This window comes from Sinocyclocheilus grahami, unplaced genomic scaffold (genome assembly GCF_001515645.1).
Source record: "Sinocyclocheilus grahami isolate Dianchi unplaced genomic scaffold, SAMN03320097.WGS_v1.1 scaffold170.1, whole genome shotgun sequence".
In the NCBI taxonomy this organism is placed as follows: Eukaryota; Metazoa; Chordata; class Actinopteri; order Cypriniformes; family Cyprinidae; genus Sinocyclocheilus; species Sinocyclocheilus grahami.
Window position 1 is genome coordinate 822,124 of NW_015505349.1, and position 18,394 is coordinate 840,517.

The window sequence follows — 18,394 nt, forward strand, 5'->3', positions numbered from 1 at the left end:
TATATATATATATATATATATATATATATATAATTAATATCTTCAAAATATCGTAGTTTTAAAGTGGTTTTGATGTTTGTTTGTTTTTTAAAATAAGATCAAATAATGCATCTCAATTTTAATCCACAAGTAATCCACAAACAATTACCTTTGTACAAAAGTCAGCACAAAATAATTTGCCTGGTTAAATTAGTGCTTCACTATTGCCACCCACAGCATTTTGTTTAAAATAAATGTTTGTGCAGTTCCTATTCATCTGGACAGCATTAATTCATAAAAGGATGATCATTAGAAGAGCATCATAACTGGGCATATATCCAGACATAAAGTGCACATTCTGATGTTTTAAGAGCCAGTTGAGGTATTTCTGCAACTCTGCAAAATGTCTGCAAAAGGTGGTGTGTTGACATAGAAAATGTTTTCCTCAAGTTTTTGGGCATGTTTGCCATGTTACTTTTTTTAGGGATGCACCGATATGAACATTTTGGCCGATACCGATAACCGATTATTCTTTATTTTTGAAAGCCGATAACCGATATGTTGGCCGATAAATCTATATCCAAATTGTTATATACTTTTTGAGAGCCTGATTACAAAAAAGGTCTCATCATTAAAAGCCACATCCCAAACACTTCCATTATTCATTTACTGTATCGGGTGCAAAAACACACAGCATGTGCAAATAAAAGATTCTATTAGTGGGTGTAATTGATTTTTGGTGGACTTCCTGCTAAGTGTTAACAGGCATCAGTGGAGGCTCACTGTGGAGATTGTTTATACATTCTTGAGATGAGCTCTTCATAGTGTGTTTACTGACAGTTGTGCTCTGGGTAGCCGTTCCACTCCAGCTCATCATATGCTGTCTGGCTGCTTGTAACCGTACCTTCACTGTGCCGATATTTCAGGTTCCTATAGTGTTACAGTGAGGAGGTTGCTATAGGAGGCATTGAAAATATGATTTGTTTTTTTGCTAAATGTATGTTCAGGACAGTCAACATAAAATGTGTGACACAGTAAGTTTTAAATAGCAGGTCAAATGGGTTTCCGAAAAATATATTTTTTGCAGTTTGTAACGTAAAAATTGGTTTTGTATAAAAGTGTATTATTTCACAATTTTACTCTTTTTACTTGGCAAGTTTGAAATCCTAAAAAAATTTAAGTACAGGACTGAGTTGTCTGTTGATTGTATATAATAGGAAAATTTGTGTATCATTGGAGAGTAAACTCCTCGAACACAAATGATGCTGCTGCTTTTGAAGGCTTCATGAAACATGGATGCTCAAGGAAAAATTACCTTAGTAACTCCTTAAATTCTTCATTCACCTTGATATGGAGATGACAGGCAGCATAACACAGATGAGTTCAGTCCTTCACCCCCGTTAAACAAGTGAACTCCCCTGTGTGAATCCTGAGATGAGTTCAGCAGCTTGACACGGCACCTCTAATGGATATTAATGTCTCTCCAACCGCCTGCTTTGCCAAGTAGGGTTACAGACACATCTGTGGCCTCAAGTTGGCCAAGAAAATTGTTGGAGAGGGCTTACAAAAGACTGCATCCATATCTTATACTCCATGAAATTATGTCTGTCAATGAAAAAGGCCCGTGATGTCAGTCTCTGCATTGTCTGAGAAAGAATGGACCTTTTTCTTTCCTGCGGATTTAATTTCCTCACTGTCAACCGTTGTGATCTCAGGCTGTGGTTTTTGAGCTGAGCAGCTTGTTTATAAAGCGACCAAGTGTCTGAAGATGGAGTCGTATAGTATAAGCTTGATTCATCCTACTGATTGATGGAGATGCAAAAAGCTTTTACCATAAAAGCTTCAAAATACAGCTTACTTGCAATTTAGTCATTGCAACTCAGTGGCATTTAGCTGTGGCTTTAGTTGTCATGTTTTGAAGACATTTATTGTCAATTGAGTTACAGAACTATTGATGTTTCTGTGTTTTGTGAATGAATCATTTTAAGTAAACGAATTGTTCTCATTTAGTCACCATGCACTGACTCATAGGTCTCTCCTTTTTAAACGTGTGACTACTTTGGTGGTTTTTCCTACCCTCAAAGACTTGAATGTGGACTGTGAAAGACCATTTCATTGGTTGGACCTCCTGAGCAAAAGCACTAAATGAGTCTTATGTTTCGAGTCTGAACGAGACTCAGTGGAAACACTGAACAAACTAGGACATCTCGTTAGTAAGCTAAATGAACAGATTAGGACATGTTGTTGGTGAATGAGTAGGCGTTATCGAGTTTAACCAAGACTCGAATTGGGACATTTGTGAATGAGAATCGGCCGAATGAAGGGGGGCATGTTCATTCAGTGCAAAATGAGTCAATCTTAGGCGAAAGAATTATCCTAGTTATTTAATGTGTAAAAATGATTGATGCTGATTCACAAAGTAAATGATGCAAGAACATTTTTGAAACCCAATTAACTTAGGCTACTTTTGTCTTTTTCGATAGATAAATCCATGTAACCATCCTTTTAATAAAGGATAAAACACTCTTATGTGAATGATTCTGTGTTTTTGAACAATCCTGGTAAGTCAGTTGTTTATTTAATGAGTCAATAAAACTCAATAAGTCACCACCTACTGACAATGATGTAATCTAAAGGAGCGGTCACAAAGTTCGGCATAAAATTCCCATGAAAATGCTTCACGCATGCGCTAAATTCCTGAGTCTGCGGGTACCTATTGAAATGACTGGAAAATGTGAGTGCACCTTAAGGCTCACTTAAAGGGATAATTCACACAAAAATGAAAATAACCCCATGATTTACTCACCCTCAAGCCATCCTAGGTGTCTATTACTTTCATCTTTCATACGAATACAGTCCGAGTTATTTTAAAAAAAATGTCCTGGCTCTTCCAAGCTTTATTATGGCAGTGAATGGTGGTCAAGATTTTAAAGCATCCATCATAAAAGCATCCATTTTGCTCTCTCCTCTGAGCTTCCGCATTTGTCACTTCTCACCAGAGCTTAAGCTACACCTACATCCTACGTCATCCGCTGGAACGCCACTCTCTTGTATACGCGCGTACAAAGTTAGCGGAAGCTAGCATTTTCAGATGAAGAAGTAGAAAGAAAAGAAAGTAGGAAAAAGAGGAAGAAAGCATTTTAACATTGACAAAATTACACACTTTTAAATTAGTGAGTTTGTGTTTAAGAGGCAAGAAAATGTCTTTCACCAAAGGATACTGAGGCAATAAAGTGTTTACTGTGATTTTTCCCTATTGTAAAATGTGCATCATAAAAAAGCGCAACTGCTCACAGGAATGAAGATAAACAGATCTGTAAGATTATTTAAAAAATGTGCGGTGCCACAAAGGTCTTTAATCAATTTCTCCCAGAATTCCATTAGCACCTACTTAAATACTCCAGTCATGTACAGTACACGGCACACACATCTAATATGTCGGCGGGATATTGTTCTGCTGTCGTTCTCCCTCTCACACGGGACAGGCTCTATTGTGGAGCCCTGTGGTACCACAGATTTAATTCCACTTCTGTACACTGTCACTCACACCCTTCGCCTCATTCAGCGGTAACCAACACCTCATTCACTGCGTCCACCACTCTAACTCACTCTGATATGTGAGCGTGGAAGCCTTATATTCCTTCTGGCAGAAAGAGAATGTTCTGTCATCAATCATAGGCTGAGAGCGCCAGCCAAGAGTAATGTTTTACTGTCAAAGCCATTTGGGGTATTAGGCTAATAGAATGAGTTTCATTGTACTTCCTAGAACACACTTTGCTCTTGGTAAGTGTTGATTGCTTTGCACCTGCAGATGATATGTGACACGTATTACATTTACCCTCGATCTTTGATTTATTTCTAGTCGGAGTCAGTGGGCTATTTCTGTGTAGTACAAACATTTGTATTATTATGAGCGTTGAGGTTATTTTGGCCGACAGGCAGACGTGGCAGCTGTTGACCAATTTGGTGTGAGCAAATAAAGGATGCTGTCTGTCTTGCAGTCTGTGACTGGGAAATAGTGTGAGTTTCAGTTTTGTCAAAATGCTGCGTGAATTTAACATATCATTCTGCAGTCACATGGCTGGATGGTGTAGTCTTCATTTTTTATATACAGTGGGTACGGAAAGTATTCAGACCCCCTTAAATTTTTCACTCTTTGTTATATTGCAGCCATTTGCTAAAATCATTTAAGTTAATTTTTTTCCTCATTAATGTACACACAGCACCCCATATTGACAGAAAAACACAGAATTGTTGACATTTTTATAAATATGGTTCCCGGTTCACCAGAGAGTCCCAGTTTGACAAAGAATGTCTTGACTCTTCACTAAAAATGTAAATATGTCAGTTTCAGCTGCTAGGACCAATAACTTACAATTAAAGGGATAGTTTACCCAAAAATGTGAAATCTGTCATTTACACTGATGATACGCTGAACAAAATGTACAGGTATCACAGTTTCCAAAAAAATAGTAAGCAGCACAACTGCTCAACATTAATAAATGTTTCTTGAGCAGCAAATCAGCATATAAGAATGATTTCTGAAGGATCATGTTACTCTGAAGACTGGAGTAATGACTGCTGAAAATTCAGCTTTTCCATCACAGGAATAAATTACATTTTTAAATCTTACCGACTTTTGAATGGTAGTGTACTTAGACCATTAAATATGGTGACACTAACATCATGTTCTTGGGCATGTAATGTGAGAATCAGTGAGGCCAGACATTAGATGATGTTTGATATATCAGTCATATAGATTAATTTCTTGAATCCTTTGTCCTTTTTAGAGCTTGAAAGTTTTGGACTTTATTCACTTTCTTAATATGGACAAAAACAGCTGAAACGTGATCCAAATGATCATTTTAGCTACCTTCTTGTGATTCTCAACAGGATGACACTGAAGGGAAAGAAATCATTTTTTTTGCAATTATTGTTTATTTAAATATCACTTTTCATAATATGTATTATTTCAAAGTTGCTTTAAAGATATAATAGACTTAATGTTTTCTATTTTAATACTTTCAGCAAATCAGTCTGCAAGAACGGTTGTGATCGTAATTTCATGCACTAGCTGCTTCTCCCCGTCATACTCTCAATGCAGGCAGATTGTCACATTACTCACATTTTGAGCATCTTTTAAAACTGCTGTTATTCCTTTACTGCTGCTTTTTTATTATTTCAAGGGTAAGTGGCTGGCCTGTATTTCCTGATTTGAAAGTTAAAAAGTTGGTCTATTTCTAAATTGTTTACATTATCATGTAAACATCTTCTTTTCTTTTTTTTGCCAAGACAGATTCTTTGTGAAGCAAATAAAAAAAATCATAATCAATACCTAAATATCTAGTTCAGACCTTATTAAAATGAAGATTTCAAAAAGTAATTAAATTCTTAATTTAAAAAAAGAATTCTGAATAGCAAAAGCACATTTGCATTTTGTTTTCAGTAAAACTAGGCAGCGGGGAAAAACTGTGCTGTGATTTTACAAGGTCTTTGTTAGTTTATTCCACAGATATATCTGAGTGCCATTCGGCTCTTTGTATGCCAAACAAAAGATTATCAGTGCGAGACCAAGCTTCAGAACTGCACTGGAGGCCCATCAGAATGCATTATGAGGGCTTTCACTTCCTACATTTCCTTTTGGTTCCAAACAGAAATATAAAGATGGCTGTTTTATAAGAAAATGTGCTTAATGTGGGGAGACATTAATGAGAGTGATGATAATGTGCTCCAGACATTTACAGTATGTATGTGTGATGCATCTTAAAACAAGCTCATCAAATCAATTCCTAAATGAATGACTTGCTTATTCTGATTTACCATTGACTATAGTTTGTCTCTACTTTTCTTAATGCAGCATGTCTATCTGGCTCCTTCAAAGCATCTCAAGGGGACCAGCAATGTCTCCAGTGTCCCATCAACAGCCGTACCACCAGTGAGGGTGCAACCAACTGTGTGTGCCGCAGTGGATACTACCGTGCAGACTCTGACCCTCTACAGATGCCCTGTACCAGTATGTCATTCTCTTATGCTATTTTATGTCATATATGGTGGTTTTGACTCTCTTTTTTGAAAATCAGACAGGCTTTGATGTGGTCCACACAAACACCTAGTCAATTTTGATTATCTTCAAAGTAGTCAGAAATAGGATTTTTTCAGTACAGGTGGTAAGATATAAGGATGCATGATGTTCCATATTGGTTATCAGCTGATATTAGTAGTTTTTTTTTTTAAATCATGAGTACTTGCTGATAATTAGATTTTATTTTAATTTCTCTATTATTTTAACTTCTCCAGTATTTAATTATGCAGCTTGTTTACTATATTTTTACATTTAGTTTGCCTTTGCCATCATCTAACACTCAAAGTTAATCTTAAAAAAAAAAAAAAAAAAAGTTTAATTGTAAATCTCAAAATGCTTATAATTTTTTCATGCGGTATGTTGTAATTCAACTGTAACATTTAAATAGATTAATTTTATTTTTTACATAAAAATATAGAATTTTAATATTCAAAATGTATTGATTATAATTAGGGCTGGGTAAAAAATTTGCAATATCTCGATATTAATCGATTCTCTTTTTTACGGAACAATATATCGATTCTTAAATCCCAAGAATCGATTAGTGTAGCCTGTTTTCAGTTAATGGACGGAACATTGAAGGGCACTTCCCATCCAATAAATTTCAATTTATGTCCATTGTGTTGCAGTATTCAAACAATAAATGCCTTTTTGGCGCTGTTTAAAGTGGAGTGACAGATCGCTGTAGTGCCTCAGTTCAACAGACACAGCAGCACGAGGCGCACGTGAACTGATCATCTCCTCCACATTAACACCAGCTTCAACACAAAATAAACATGACTGAACGTCTAAAGGCAAGTTAAAATAAAGAGTACAACTTTACAATCTGTATCCTGTCTCATGTAATCGCTCAGTCAGTGTTTCAGCCGCGCAAATACTTCAATATAAAGTCTTGTAAACAATGTCAGGTAACGTCACATTTACCTCAGAAACAAACATATTCGGTGACCGTAAACTCATTAGTCAGCCAGAAAAATAAACTTGTACAGAGGGGTATTTTGCTAAATATATGCACCATATGTGTAATTTTAACAGTTGTATTCTATAGCTTACAAATCAGTCAATTTTAACCTTCAATATTATAGTAATCTAGTACCAAATCACTCTCATGTATATTTTACAGCATTAGTTGAGAGATTTTTTTTCCTTGAGAAAATTTTGGCAAGTACTGTACCTGATATATATCCAAAATAATCGATATTGAATCGAATCGAATCGAAAGCTTGTGAATGAGAATCGAATCATGAAATTTGTGTCAAAACCCAGCCCTAATTATAATATATAACATGAAAATAATTATCAACTTATCTAGCATAAGTTTATTTGGTAACACTTTATTTTAAGGTGTCCTTGTTACATATGTATAATTACACTGGAACAAGGACACCTTAAAATAAAGTGTATTTTTTAAATAATAAAATAAATAATAATAAATAAATAAAAATAATAGTAATAATAATTTTAACTAGTGCTGTCAATCGATTAAAAAATAGCTACCTGTGCCCTTCAGCAAGTAGGAAATATACAGAAATTGAATAAAGTTGTATCATTGAGAGTCTTATCAACAACAGCATTTAAGGTGTCCTTGTTACATATGTATAATTACACTGGAACAAGGACACCTTAAAATAAAGTGTATTTTTTAAATAATAAAATAAATAATAATAAATAAATAAAAATAATAGTAATAATAATTTTAACTAGTGCTGTCAATCGATTAAAAAATAGCTACCTGTGCCCTTCAGCAAGTAGGAAATATACAGAAATTGAATAAAGTTATCAAACACTAAATTCTAATTTAAATATAAATGAATCCTTAAAGCTACAAAAGTTATTTATTTCCTCTTTCTTTTTTTTCTTTTGTTCACAGCAGCTGGGTTATTTTGGCTGCTTTAAGAGCTGCCACTGTTGACCATAATGCGGATCTGACGCGTCGTATTCAGGTCTTAAAGTCTCTGCTAATGAGCTGACGATTTGAATCGTGTGTGTTAGATGAGGGAGACAGTGCTGGACTGCTCCAGGACAGTTTTGAAAACCACCATTTCAGAGACATGTTCTTAAACATGCATGCACAGTTTTATGGCAGCTTTAATCACTTTTTGGTAACTTCATGACTCAACTGATGACATACAGTAACTACGACATTGCATGCTCGTAGTTTCTTTTGTGTTTTAATATGAAATGATACAGGCTAAAGCGCATGCCGACGCATTTGTGTGTGCAATTGAAGAGCACGTGCTACAAGCACAGTATAACAGTTGACAGTACAGGAAAATTAGATTTTACTGGCGTACGGCCTGACAACATCTCATCTGACAGCAGTTCACTGTTGTTCTACTGAAGCTCCCTCCTCACCTGAACCTTTTATTGTGCGCTCGTTTGACTGGCGCCTGGCGCTGAGGCGAAGTTGGAGAGTAGTCGTACAGATGTTCTGTGTCTACTGTAAATCAATGCTATTTTTGTCTAGAAAAAAGAGACAGAAGCAGCAGTTGTGAGTGGGATGGCCAACCCTAGCTCCACCCCTGCGTTAATTGTGTTAAATATTTTTAACTAACTCCCATTAGGACATTTGACAACACTAATTTTAACACTGATATTGTTACAATTAATAATAAATTATATTTAAAAAAGCTATGTAATAATAATAATAACAACAATAAAATATTGTTGTTGATAAATTCGTTAATTAAATAATAATAATAATAGCAGCAGTTTATTAAACTGCAGTTTACACTGCAAGACATTCTGTAATGCATAGGTTCAAATACACATATGACAATTAAAAGAAGTCATCTGTCAGCCAGACAGACCTTGGGTACCGAATTGAGTTGATACTGTAAAAGACTGCTGTTGCTGTAAACTGCTTTAATTTAGTATCAGCTTCGGTCACAGTACCGATCATTTTGACATGCCTACTGTACATAAAAATATCAGTTACTTTTGCACTGGAGATTCATGTTGTACATACTTCAGCATGTAGGCAGTCTTTTCTTGAAGTCTTTTGCCTTTTCATTTTTCCATGGGGTTGCCCTTTTTAGAGCTTCAGTTAAGTGCAACAAAAAGAAAATGAGTGTGTAACTCACTGAACATTCATTCATTGCTTTCACTCAGTGAGCAGCATGATTGGCCCGATGGGATTTGAATAATGCTCTGTTCTTTTGGGGAGGGTGGGCCTGTGTGAATGCTGGAGTAGTGCTCTACGCTGTCAATAATCTGAACTGCTGCACTGTGTCCAGAATAGAGGGAGGAGAACATTCTTCCCTTTCTCTCTTGTTTTAGATTACAATGAACCACTTCTCTTTTCATCTCTTGTCATTACCCATTAGGAAATTATTACTTTAATGTGGCTTGTTAGAAAGCGGAGATTACTTTGATCCAGTTTCTTTTTTAAAAGAACAGTGATAATAGGCTAATGAATAAGTGAAAATCAGATCATAAAGACAGAAGACGGAGCAGTTAGAATGTGCTCAAGTCAGCAGGGCAGCAGACTATGAGGGGAAAAAGCCATGGGACGGGACGCGTAAAGTTACTTTACATCACATAGGCCTAATTTAGGTGGGCTATTGTTCTGACTTGATGATGAGATTAAATTTGATGTCTAATTCAAAGGGTTCACATACTTTTTCTTGCAACCTTACGCCATATAATCCAAGAATCTATTCCTAGGCTGGTTTTAATTAAACTCCTGTCCCGATAAGACGTGCTTGCTGATGAGGCAGTGTGGTTTGACTCTCCACAGCGGTTCCGTCAGCGCCCCAGAGAGTGATTTCTAGCGTGAACGAGACTTCCCTGCGGCTGGAGTGGGATCCACCGAAAGAGAGCGGAGGCCGGGAGGACGTGGTCTACAACATCATCTGCAAGAGCTGCGGTTCAGGTCGAGGGGCCTGCACTCGCTGTGGTGACAATGTGCAGTTTTTTCCCCGCCAACTGGGCCTGACCGATCCCCGGGTCCATATCAGTGACCTGCTGGCCCACACGCAGTACACGTTTGAGATTCAGGCTGTGAATGGAGTGTCTGACCAGAGTCCATACTCACCTCAGTTCACTGCTGTCAACATCACCACAAACCAGGCCGGTAAGACAACAGTAAACACAGGTTACGGTTTGAGACCGTAGATCGCAGATGATGTTCATACTCAAAATATTTTTAACTTGCTGGGGGCTGGATTCAACCTTCAATCACATGAGCTTTTGTGTTACCGGGCAACTTTTCGAGAATTTAGTATAAGACTAGTTCAGGGGTTTATAAATGTTTTGATGTCATGGACCTTTAAAAATGTTTATCCTTTTCCTAAAATATTAAAGTAGGCAAATATTTAAATGTGTAAAAAGCAGTTTATATTTTATATAATACATAAATCGTATATGTATAAAATATGTATAAAACAAAATATTTAATATATTATAATATATTAGTATAATGTAATAATTTTTTTATATTATAGAATATAATATATTTAATAGTTTATTTCATTTTATATTGCTATGGTATTATACTGTATTATACTATATATTATATATTAATATATATTAATATATATTATTACAATTAATAAAAAAATATGTGTGTGTGTATTTTTGTTTATTTATTTTTTTAATTAATGAAAAATATTTTTTAAATATCTGGAATGTATCTGGAAAATATGTAATTATAATTATACTCTTACATAATCATTTCCAACTTGCATTTAGAATAAAACAGTAATACTATCAAATTTGGTCAATTTTTACTTCTATTTTATTTTATTTATTTACATTTTTATGCAAGAAACACCACCTAAGAAATGTGTCTAATTGTAATCAGTTGATGCCAAAACCAGTGTAACTTTTTACAGCCTTTTTAAAACAATTAGTTGACTAGCTGCCTATTCAGGCAACCCACTGGCTTGGTTTTGAAAATGTACAATTTTGCACATCACCAGATTGTCGTTAAACACTAGTATCTCTGAGAGTCTCAGTTCATGTTGCCAAGTTTTTTTTCCCCCAACAGAAAGCTGCTTGAGTGTATTCATTTTATAGGACACCATCATGAAAGTGATGTGTTTGCATCTTTTTATCTTCACCTGATCAGATTTCTCATGTTCCCTCAATTTTTATCTGAGAACTGAAAGCTAGTCCACACCACTCGTCATATTGCTTTGTACAGGGATTTTAAATGCCAGTCAAAAAGAGCCAGTTCAAAAGGAACATAATAGTGTTTAATAGAGCATTTTAATGAGAGCTGTGCCCCCGGCTGTGCTGCAGTGAACTCGCTGGCCCTATCACTGGAGGCTGGGGCTGCACCGGTGTGCCTGTCAGTCCACATTACCGCTTCACTTCTGCCATTAAAAGACAAAAATCCACCTCACACCACCCCCCCCCCCCCCCCCCCCGACAATGCCAGGACCGGCTGCTCAGCCAGAGCCCAAGCCTGAGCTCAACAGCTACGGGTTTACACAGCACTCAGGGATTTATTAATAATGTTGCTCTGAGAAACTTGCTAATGGTTTTTAGAAAATACATGTTATGTGCATCAAATAAGGAAAAACGGTGTAAGAAAATCTGTTATTATTATTATTAAAAATTGATATTTAGTCTCAGGGAAGGAATTTCGAGAGTAAAAAAAAAAAAACATGTTTCTTAATACCATAAGAATCTCCATTTTAAATCTATCCTCCATTAGGCCTATAGGTATTCCCATTAATGTTTTCAAGTCTTTAATACTTTGTTTTAAGCTGCAATCAACTAGGAAATTACTTTGTCATTTGCCACAGTGGAAATTCTTGTGGAGAAAGAATGATTCTGAGATCCATTTCAGATGGAAATGCTCGTAATCTGTCTCTCTTATTCTCATCCAGAATACCGCAAGGACATATGAATTTATGTTTTTCACTGAGAGAGTACTACTTGTATTTCTCATAAATTGCAGTCAAAGAGCGCAGCGGAATGATGAAGTACCACTTACTGCAGACTCTTTGGAAAACCGATCACCTCATCAAACCAAAATAACTTATTTTCGTATATAATGACTTGCTGTATTTTATGGACGCATACCTGTGGTGGATTCTCTCCAGGCATTCTGGAGTTTCTTGAACTTTAGAAAACTGCATTTCCTTGAAAACTCGGCTAAAGTAACCATGGCTGCTTAGAATAAACAAGATTCAAATGCTAATAGCACTTTGTTGTTGCCATTCCATTCCATGAGTTTTATATACACAACTATTCAAAAGTTTGGAGTCAGAAAGAGTTTTTTTTTCTTTTGTAAGAAATTAATATTTTAATTCAGCAAGGACACATTAAATTGATCAAAAGTGATGTAAAGATATTTATAATGTTCTAAAATATTTTTCAAAAAAATTTTATTTACAGCAAATCAACAAATGTTATTTGCTGTTATTTATGTATATCGAAGAATTGAATCACCGTTTCCACAAAAATATTAAGCAACACAACTGTTTTCAACATTAATGATAATAAGACATATTTCTTGAGCACCAAATCAGCATATAAGAATGATTTCTGAAGGATCATGTTACACTGAAGTCTGAAAATTCAGCTTTGCCATCATAGGAATGAAAAGGCTTCAAAAAGACCAAATAAATACCATAAACGTGGTCCATACAACTTGTGCACTACATGCCAAGTCTTCTTAAGCCATATGATTGTTTGTGTGAGGGAAAGACTGAAATTTTAGTTGAAAATCTTGCTGGTCACCATTCATTTTCCATTGCTTGGGAAAAGAGCAGCTTGAACATTTCATGAAACTTCTATACAGGTCTATACAGGTTTCAAAAGACACAAGTGTGAGTAAATGACAGATGAATATGACTTTGGCTTGTCTGTAATATTTTCCCAGAGTGTAGTCCTGTCATCAACAACAAATTATGGGGGTTAAAAAGTTACATGCGCCTGAGGAATTGAATTTTGTGATTGTTAGAAATGGTTCGTCTTCCTATGTGTTAGTCTAATCACATCTGTCTTTTCTAGTGTTGTTTGGATGAATCTCTCCAACATACACAATGGCACGCTCAACTCCTCAACAATCCCATCCTCCTCACACACCATCCCATCATTCAGTGCAGTAAATCAAGACACGGGGCCTGTTCTGCCCATTGAAACTAGTGCATGGAAAAACACTTAAAGCTCAGGATCGAAGTTTACAGAGAAACTAAATAGCACAAGACATATTTTTTACACAACATTGTGCTCTTAATATTCCTGAGCTCTGATCGGTAACAGAGAAAGTATAACAACCTGAGGCCTCGAACTCTCTGAGCGGTCAACCATCAACTATATGCCAACTATAAATTTTTGTAATGTATAAAACGTCTGTCTTTGGGCTTAACAGCTGTAATTATACAGAGATGGCACACGTGAAAGAGTATCAGTGTAATTTATTTGACCAATTTATTTAGAAAAAATATTAAAATGGTCTTAAAATGCTCAGATATTGTCTTACCTATTGGCATATAAGCAGAATCACTTTCCTCCCTACAAACCCAAGCAAGCATGCCAGGAGCAAACCTCATATACTCCGCCACCCCGCTGCTCCAGCTGAACCCTGTTCAAGGCATCGATTGGATTTAAGGCACTGTGATTTGTTTGATCTTTAAACCATAAATGCAGTTTTACCAGCAGCTATAGTGTTTGCCAGCTTTCACGCCTGTCTTTTTGCTTCTTTAAGCTTGTAAATGATAGTGAAGTGTTACATGGGCTTCCAGAGTCTTTGTTTTAGTAGTCAGCCTGAAGCTGCAGTTGATATAATGGCTCCTCTATATCCAAAACTGCACGGGTGCCAGAGAACTGTGAGTACAACGCAGTGGCCAGTTAACATGGGAGCTCCAGAACTATAGACATTATAGCTGATCTTTGTTGGAAACTTTTTTTTTGAAAGAATCCCCTTATATGCCCATCAAGTCAACTTTTATTTGATCAAAAATACAATAAAACCAGTAATATTTTGAAATATCATTACAAATTTAAAATTACTTTTTTTTTCTATTTTAATATATTTTAAAATGCAGTTTATTCCTGGGATAGAAAAGCTGAATTTTCAGCAGTCCAGTGTTCAGTGCCACATGATCCTTTAGAAATAATTATAATATGCTGATTTGATGCTCAATAAACCTTTCTTATTATTACCAATGTTGAAAACTGCTGTTGTATTTAAAAACAATTTTTTTGAAAGAATCCCCTTATATGCCCATCAAGTCAACTTTTATTTGATCAAAAATACAAGAAAACCAGTAATATTATGAAATATCATTACAAATTTAAAATGACTTTTTTTTCTATTTTAATATATTTTAAAATGCAGTTTATTCCTGGGATAGAAAAGCTGAATTTTCAGCAGTCCAGTGTTCAGTGCCACATGATCCTTTAGAAATAATTATAATATGCTGATTTGATGCTCAATAAACCTTTCTTATTATTACCAATGTTGAAAACAGTTGTGTTGATTAATATTTTTGTGAAAACTGATTTTCAGGACTCATTGATGAATAACGTTCAAAAGAACTGAATTTATTTGAAATAGACATCTTTTGTAACATTAGAACAGTCTTTACTGTCACTTCTGACCAATTAAATGCATCTTTGCTGAATAAAAATATTAATTTGTATATGGAACATACAAACATGGGATTTTCATGATTAATTTGAATGAATTAATAGTTTCTAACGATTTATTAAGGATTATGCAATGTATTCATTTTAATGTTCTTAATGAAAATATTTTTTATACTGAAGGGCCTTGCTTGGCTGAGATTCTGTGTGGTGATCTAAACTCATTCAGGATTGAGAACCTCTCTACTGTAATCTTTATTATGAGTTTATTTTTAATGAAAGAATTCTCAGATGAACTCCTACACATTATGTATCCAGCTATGTTTATTTCTCATTTAATTGTTACCTTTTTTTATCACACTCTCTACAGCTCCATCTGCTGTGTCAATCATGCATCAGGCCAGTCGAACCGTGGACAGTATCACACTGTCCTGGTCCCAGCCAGACCAGCCCAATGGAGTCATTTTGGACTATGAGCTACAATATTATGAGAAGGTAATAATTTATCAAATACAAACATACTGAAAATTGTCCAGCTATTCTCTCAAAAAATAGAAACATTCAATGAAGTTTAATTGAGGTGAACTTCAAAAAATCCCTTTCAATAAATAATAATAAGATTTTGGGTTAAATTAGTTATGCTCTTAAACAAGCTTAAATTAAGATTAATTAAGAGTGGAATTTGAGCTCAGGCCACATTAAGGGCCTGTGATTCCTAAATGAAGGGATTTTACTTTAATGAAGAACTAAATTAAATACACTACATGAATAGATTATGTTAGTTTAACACATAACACTCAAATCAATTTCCAATGTGTCTGTGAAGTTCTGGATTTCTGTACATCCCGTTATGATAATGAAATGGCTAATATAGTCCCAACAAAGTGTATTAAGTAAATTTCCATTGTGCTAATTTAAATTAACTATGTGCAATGAAATTAAATTGTAACAAAAAAAAAGTTCAAAAATTGTTGCATTAGCATAATTATAATTAACTAAATTGATCAAGCAGCAAAACCAAAAGAAATTAAACTGAATCATTGACATTTCTTCTAAAATGTGGACCATTTTATTATTCTAAACATGACTTTTATTGCTTCTGTATGGATTTTGTTGTATGGGATTTCTGATCTTTGTTTCAAATCTAGAATATGGCAGAGTCGAACTCCACTCTACTGCGGAGTCAGACTAATACAGCGGTTATCCGGGGCCTGAAGCCGGAGACCATCTACATCTTCCAGGTGCGGGCCAGAACAGTGGCGGGCTTTGGACGTTTAAGTGGGAAGATGTACTTCCAAACAATGACTGAAGGTACTGGACTTTAACAAAAGTTTGCCACTAGACATGTTGATTTTGCTTTTCTGCTTTCCCAGTTAATAGTCTGATTATTTCTTTACAAGTCAGGTGCCACAGTCTGGCAAAAACTGCTTTCCAGTTTCTGAAATGGCTTTAACCTCAGTGTGTTGAAACACAATGTTAGATCTATGTGCCAAGGGCAAAGCCAGAAACATGAGCCAGTGGTCAAGCCATCTCAGCATGTTGCTTGTTCTCAATACTAATCTGAGACATGTAGCCACGTTCACTTTGACGAAAATGGAAACATTTGACAGCAGGGAACACTTTGTTACTTGGAAACGCATTTGTTTGTGTTTAGCAGGCATTAGAATATTCTGTGGCATGTCTGACAAAATCCAGAAAGTGACTGTTGACAAATTATTATTAAAATGTCACAAATGTAAAAAGTGTTGACAGTCAATCGCTAAAGATGAATCAACAGCCTGTGAAGGTTTGTCAGCCAATCAGAATCAAGAATTTAACAATACTGTGATATAAAATGAGGCAACAAATATATTTGAGACAAATTGAGTCAATTGAATTTCTGTGTACACTACCAATCAAAAGTTTGAGCTTAGTAAGTTTTTGAAGGAAATATTTTATTCAGCAAAGATGCATTAAATTGATCAAAAGTGACAGTAAAGACATTTATGTACAGTCAAGACATTTAATGTTACAAAAGATTTCTGTTTCAAATAAATGCTTCTTTTGAACTTTCTATTCATTGCAGAACCCCGGGAAAAAATGTATCACGCTCCACAAAAATATTAAGCAGCACAACTATTTTCATCATTGATTATAAGAAATGTTTCTTGAGCACCTAATTAGCATATTAGAGTTAGGATCATGCGACACTGAAGAGTAATGGCTGCCTACAATTCAGATTTGCCATCACAGGAATAAACTACTTTTTTTCCCTTTTTTTTAAATATTAAATTATGATATATATTTTTTTACAATATGATTGTTTTTACTGTACTGTACTGTAAACGTTTGAATTTTGAGCACCTAATTAGCATATTAGAGTTAGGATCATGCGACACTGAAGAGTAATGGCTGCCTACAATTCAGATTTGCCATCACAGGAATAAACTACTTTTTTTCCCTTTTTTTTTAAATATTAAATTATGATATATATTTTTTTACAATATGATTGTTTTTACTGTACTGTACTGTAAACGTTTGAATTGTAGTATTTTGTGTATCTTGTCTTTCTGCCAACATTTAGATTGATGAATGCCTCTGTGAATTTTAAATGATAATCTTCATATTTAAAGTGTGTTGTTCTATTGGAAAACCTGAAATGTCATTGGCTAAAGCAGGAAAATGTATAGTATTTCCTGCAGGTCTGCTAAACCTATAAGCAGACTGTATTTGTATACAATATTTGTAATTGTATTTTAGCTTAGACAGTACACAAAGGGACTTTAAAATTTAAATGTTAGAGTCTTTTTTTGGGATGAAAAATCACAAAAGCTGATCTGATTTTGTGTCTACCATGTATACATCTGAAGAGGAGTACAGCTCCAGCCTGCAGGAGAAACTGCCCCTCATTATCGGCTCTGCTGCTGCAGGTGTTGTTTTTCTCATCGCTGTGGTTGTGCTCATTATCGTCTGTAATCGGTGAGTCTGTTGGTTACCATGATCTAGAATAGATTAAACAAAACTGAGCAGAAGTTTGATTTCCTCTTTCTGTCATAAACTAAGAAATACCTTTAAAAAGTGTTTCAATGTAGCCCCTTTTTTCTGACTTTTCCTGTTGTGGACTCATCAGGAGAGGCAGTGACAGGACAGAATCTGAATACACTGACAAGCTTCAGCATTACACAAGCGGCCACAGTGAGTAAACCATTCAGTGACTTTATAATATTTCATTTGTGCTTATAATATTTACTTGATCTTTTTAAACAAGGCTCAATTCAATAAATGAAAACAGCAGAGCACATATAAACAACATTTTAACCACAGCACAACTTTATTTACAATTTGAAGATCTTGCCACACGATGACACGCTATGAACTACAGTGTATTGAAATCGGTTCACGTGTTGATAAAATGTGCTAGTTGACTCAGCATGTGCTGTATATGCAGAAACCATAATTCATTTTTACTTCATTTACTCTCCCAAAAGTGCTTGCATGCTCAGAATACTCTGCCTTTATTATTTAGTTTGCCATATGATTCTGTTGACAGATAATTTAATAAGATAAATCATTTAAATATATATCACTGATTCTTAAGATATGTGGCAAAACATAAGTTATAAATATAAATCTATATATCTATATATAACTAAATACATATTATATAAATACATATATAATATAATCAGTGGTGGAAAGAGTACTGAAAAAATATACTCAAGTAAAAGTACCATTGCCTTCCAAAAAATGTAGTGGGAGTAGAGTAAAATTACTTGTCCAAAAAACTACTTGAGTAAGAGTAAAAGAGTA

General features: G+C 35.0%; 1 protein-coding gene across 2 annotated transcripts in view; it reads left to right on the top strand.

Moving 5' to 3' along the window:
* ephb2a (eph receptor B2a) overlaps positions 1 to 18,394 on the top strand; it is a 97,125-nt gene that overhangs the window by 68,813 nt on the left and 9,918 nt on the right. For both annotated transcript variants that reach the window (XM_016283070.1, XM_016283072.1), the window contains exons 4-9: positions 5,837 to 5,992; positions 9,801 to 10,136; positions 14,976 to 15,100; positions 15,754 to 15,916; positions 17,455 to 17,563; positions 17,715 to 17,779. In XM_016283070.1, the coding sequence (XP_016138556.1) occupies positions 5,837 to 5,992; positions 9,801 to 10,136; positions 14,976 to 15,100; positions 15,754 to 15,916; positions 17,455 to 17,563; positions 17,715 to 17,779 (954 nt within the window). The remainder of the gene's footprint in view (positions 1 to 5,836; positions 5,993 to 9,800; positions 10,137 to 14,975; positions 15,101 to 15,753; positions 15,917 to 17,454; positions 17,564 to 17,714; positions 17,780 to 18,394) is intronic.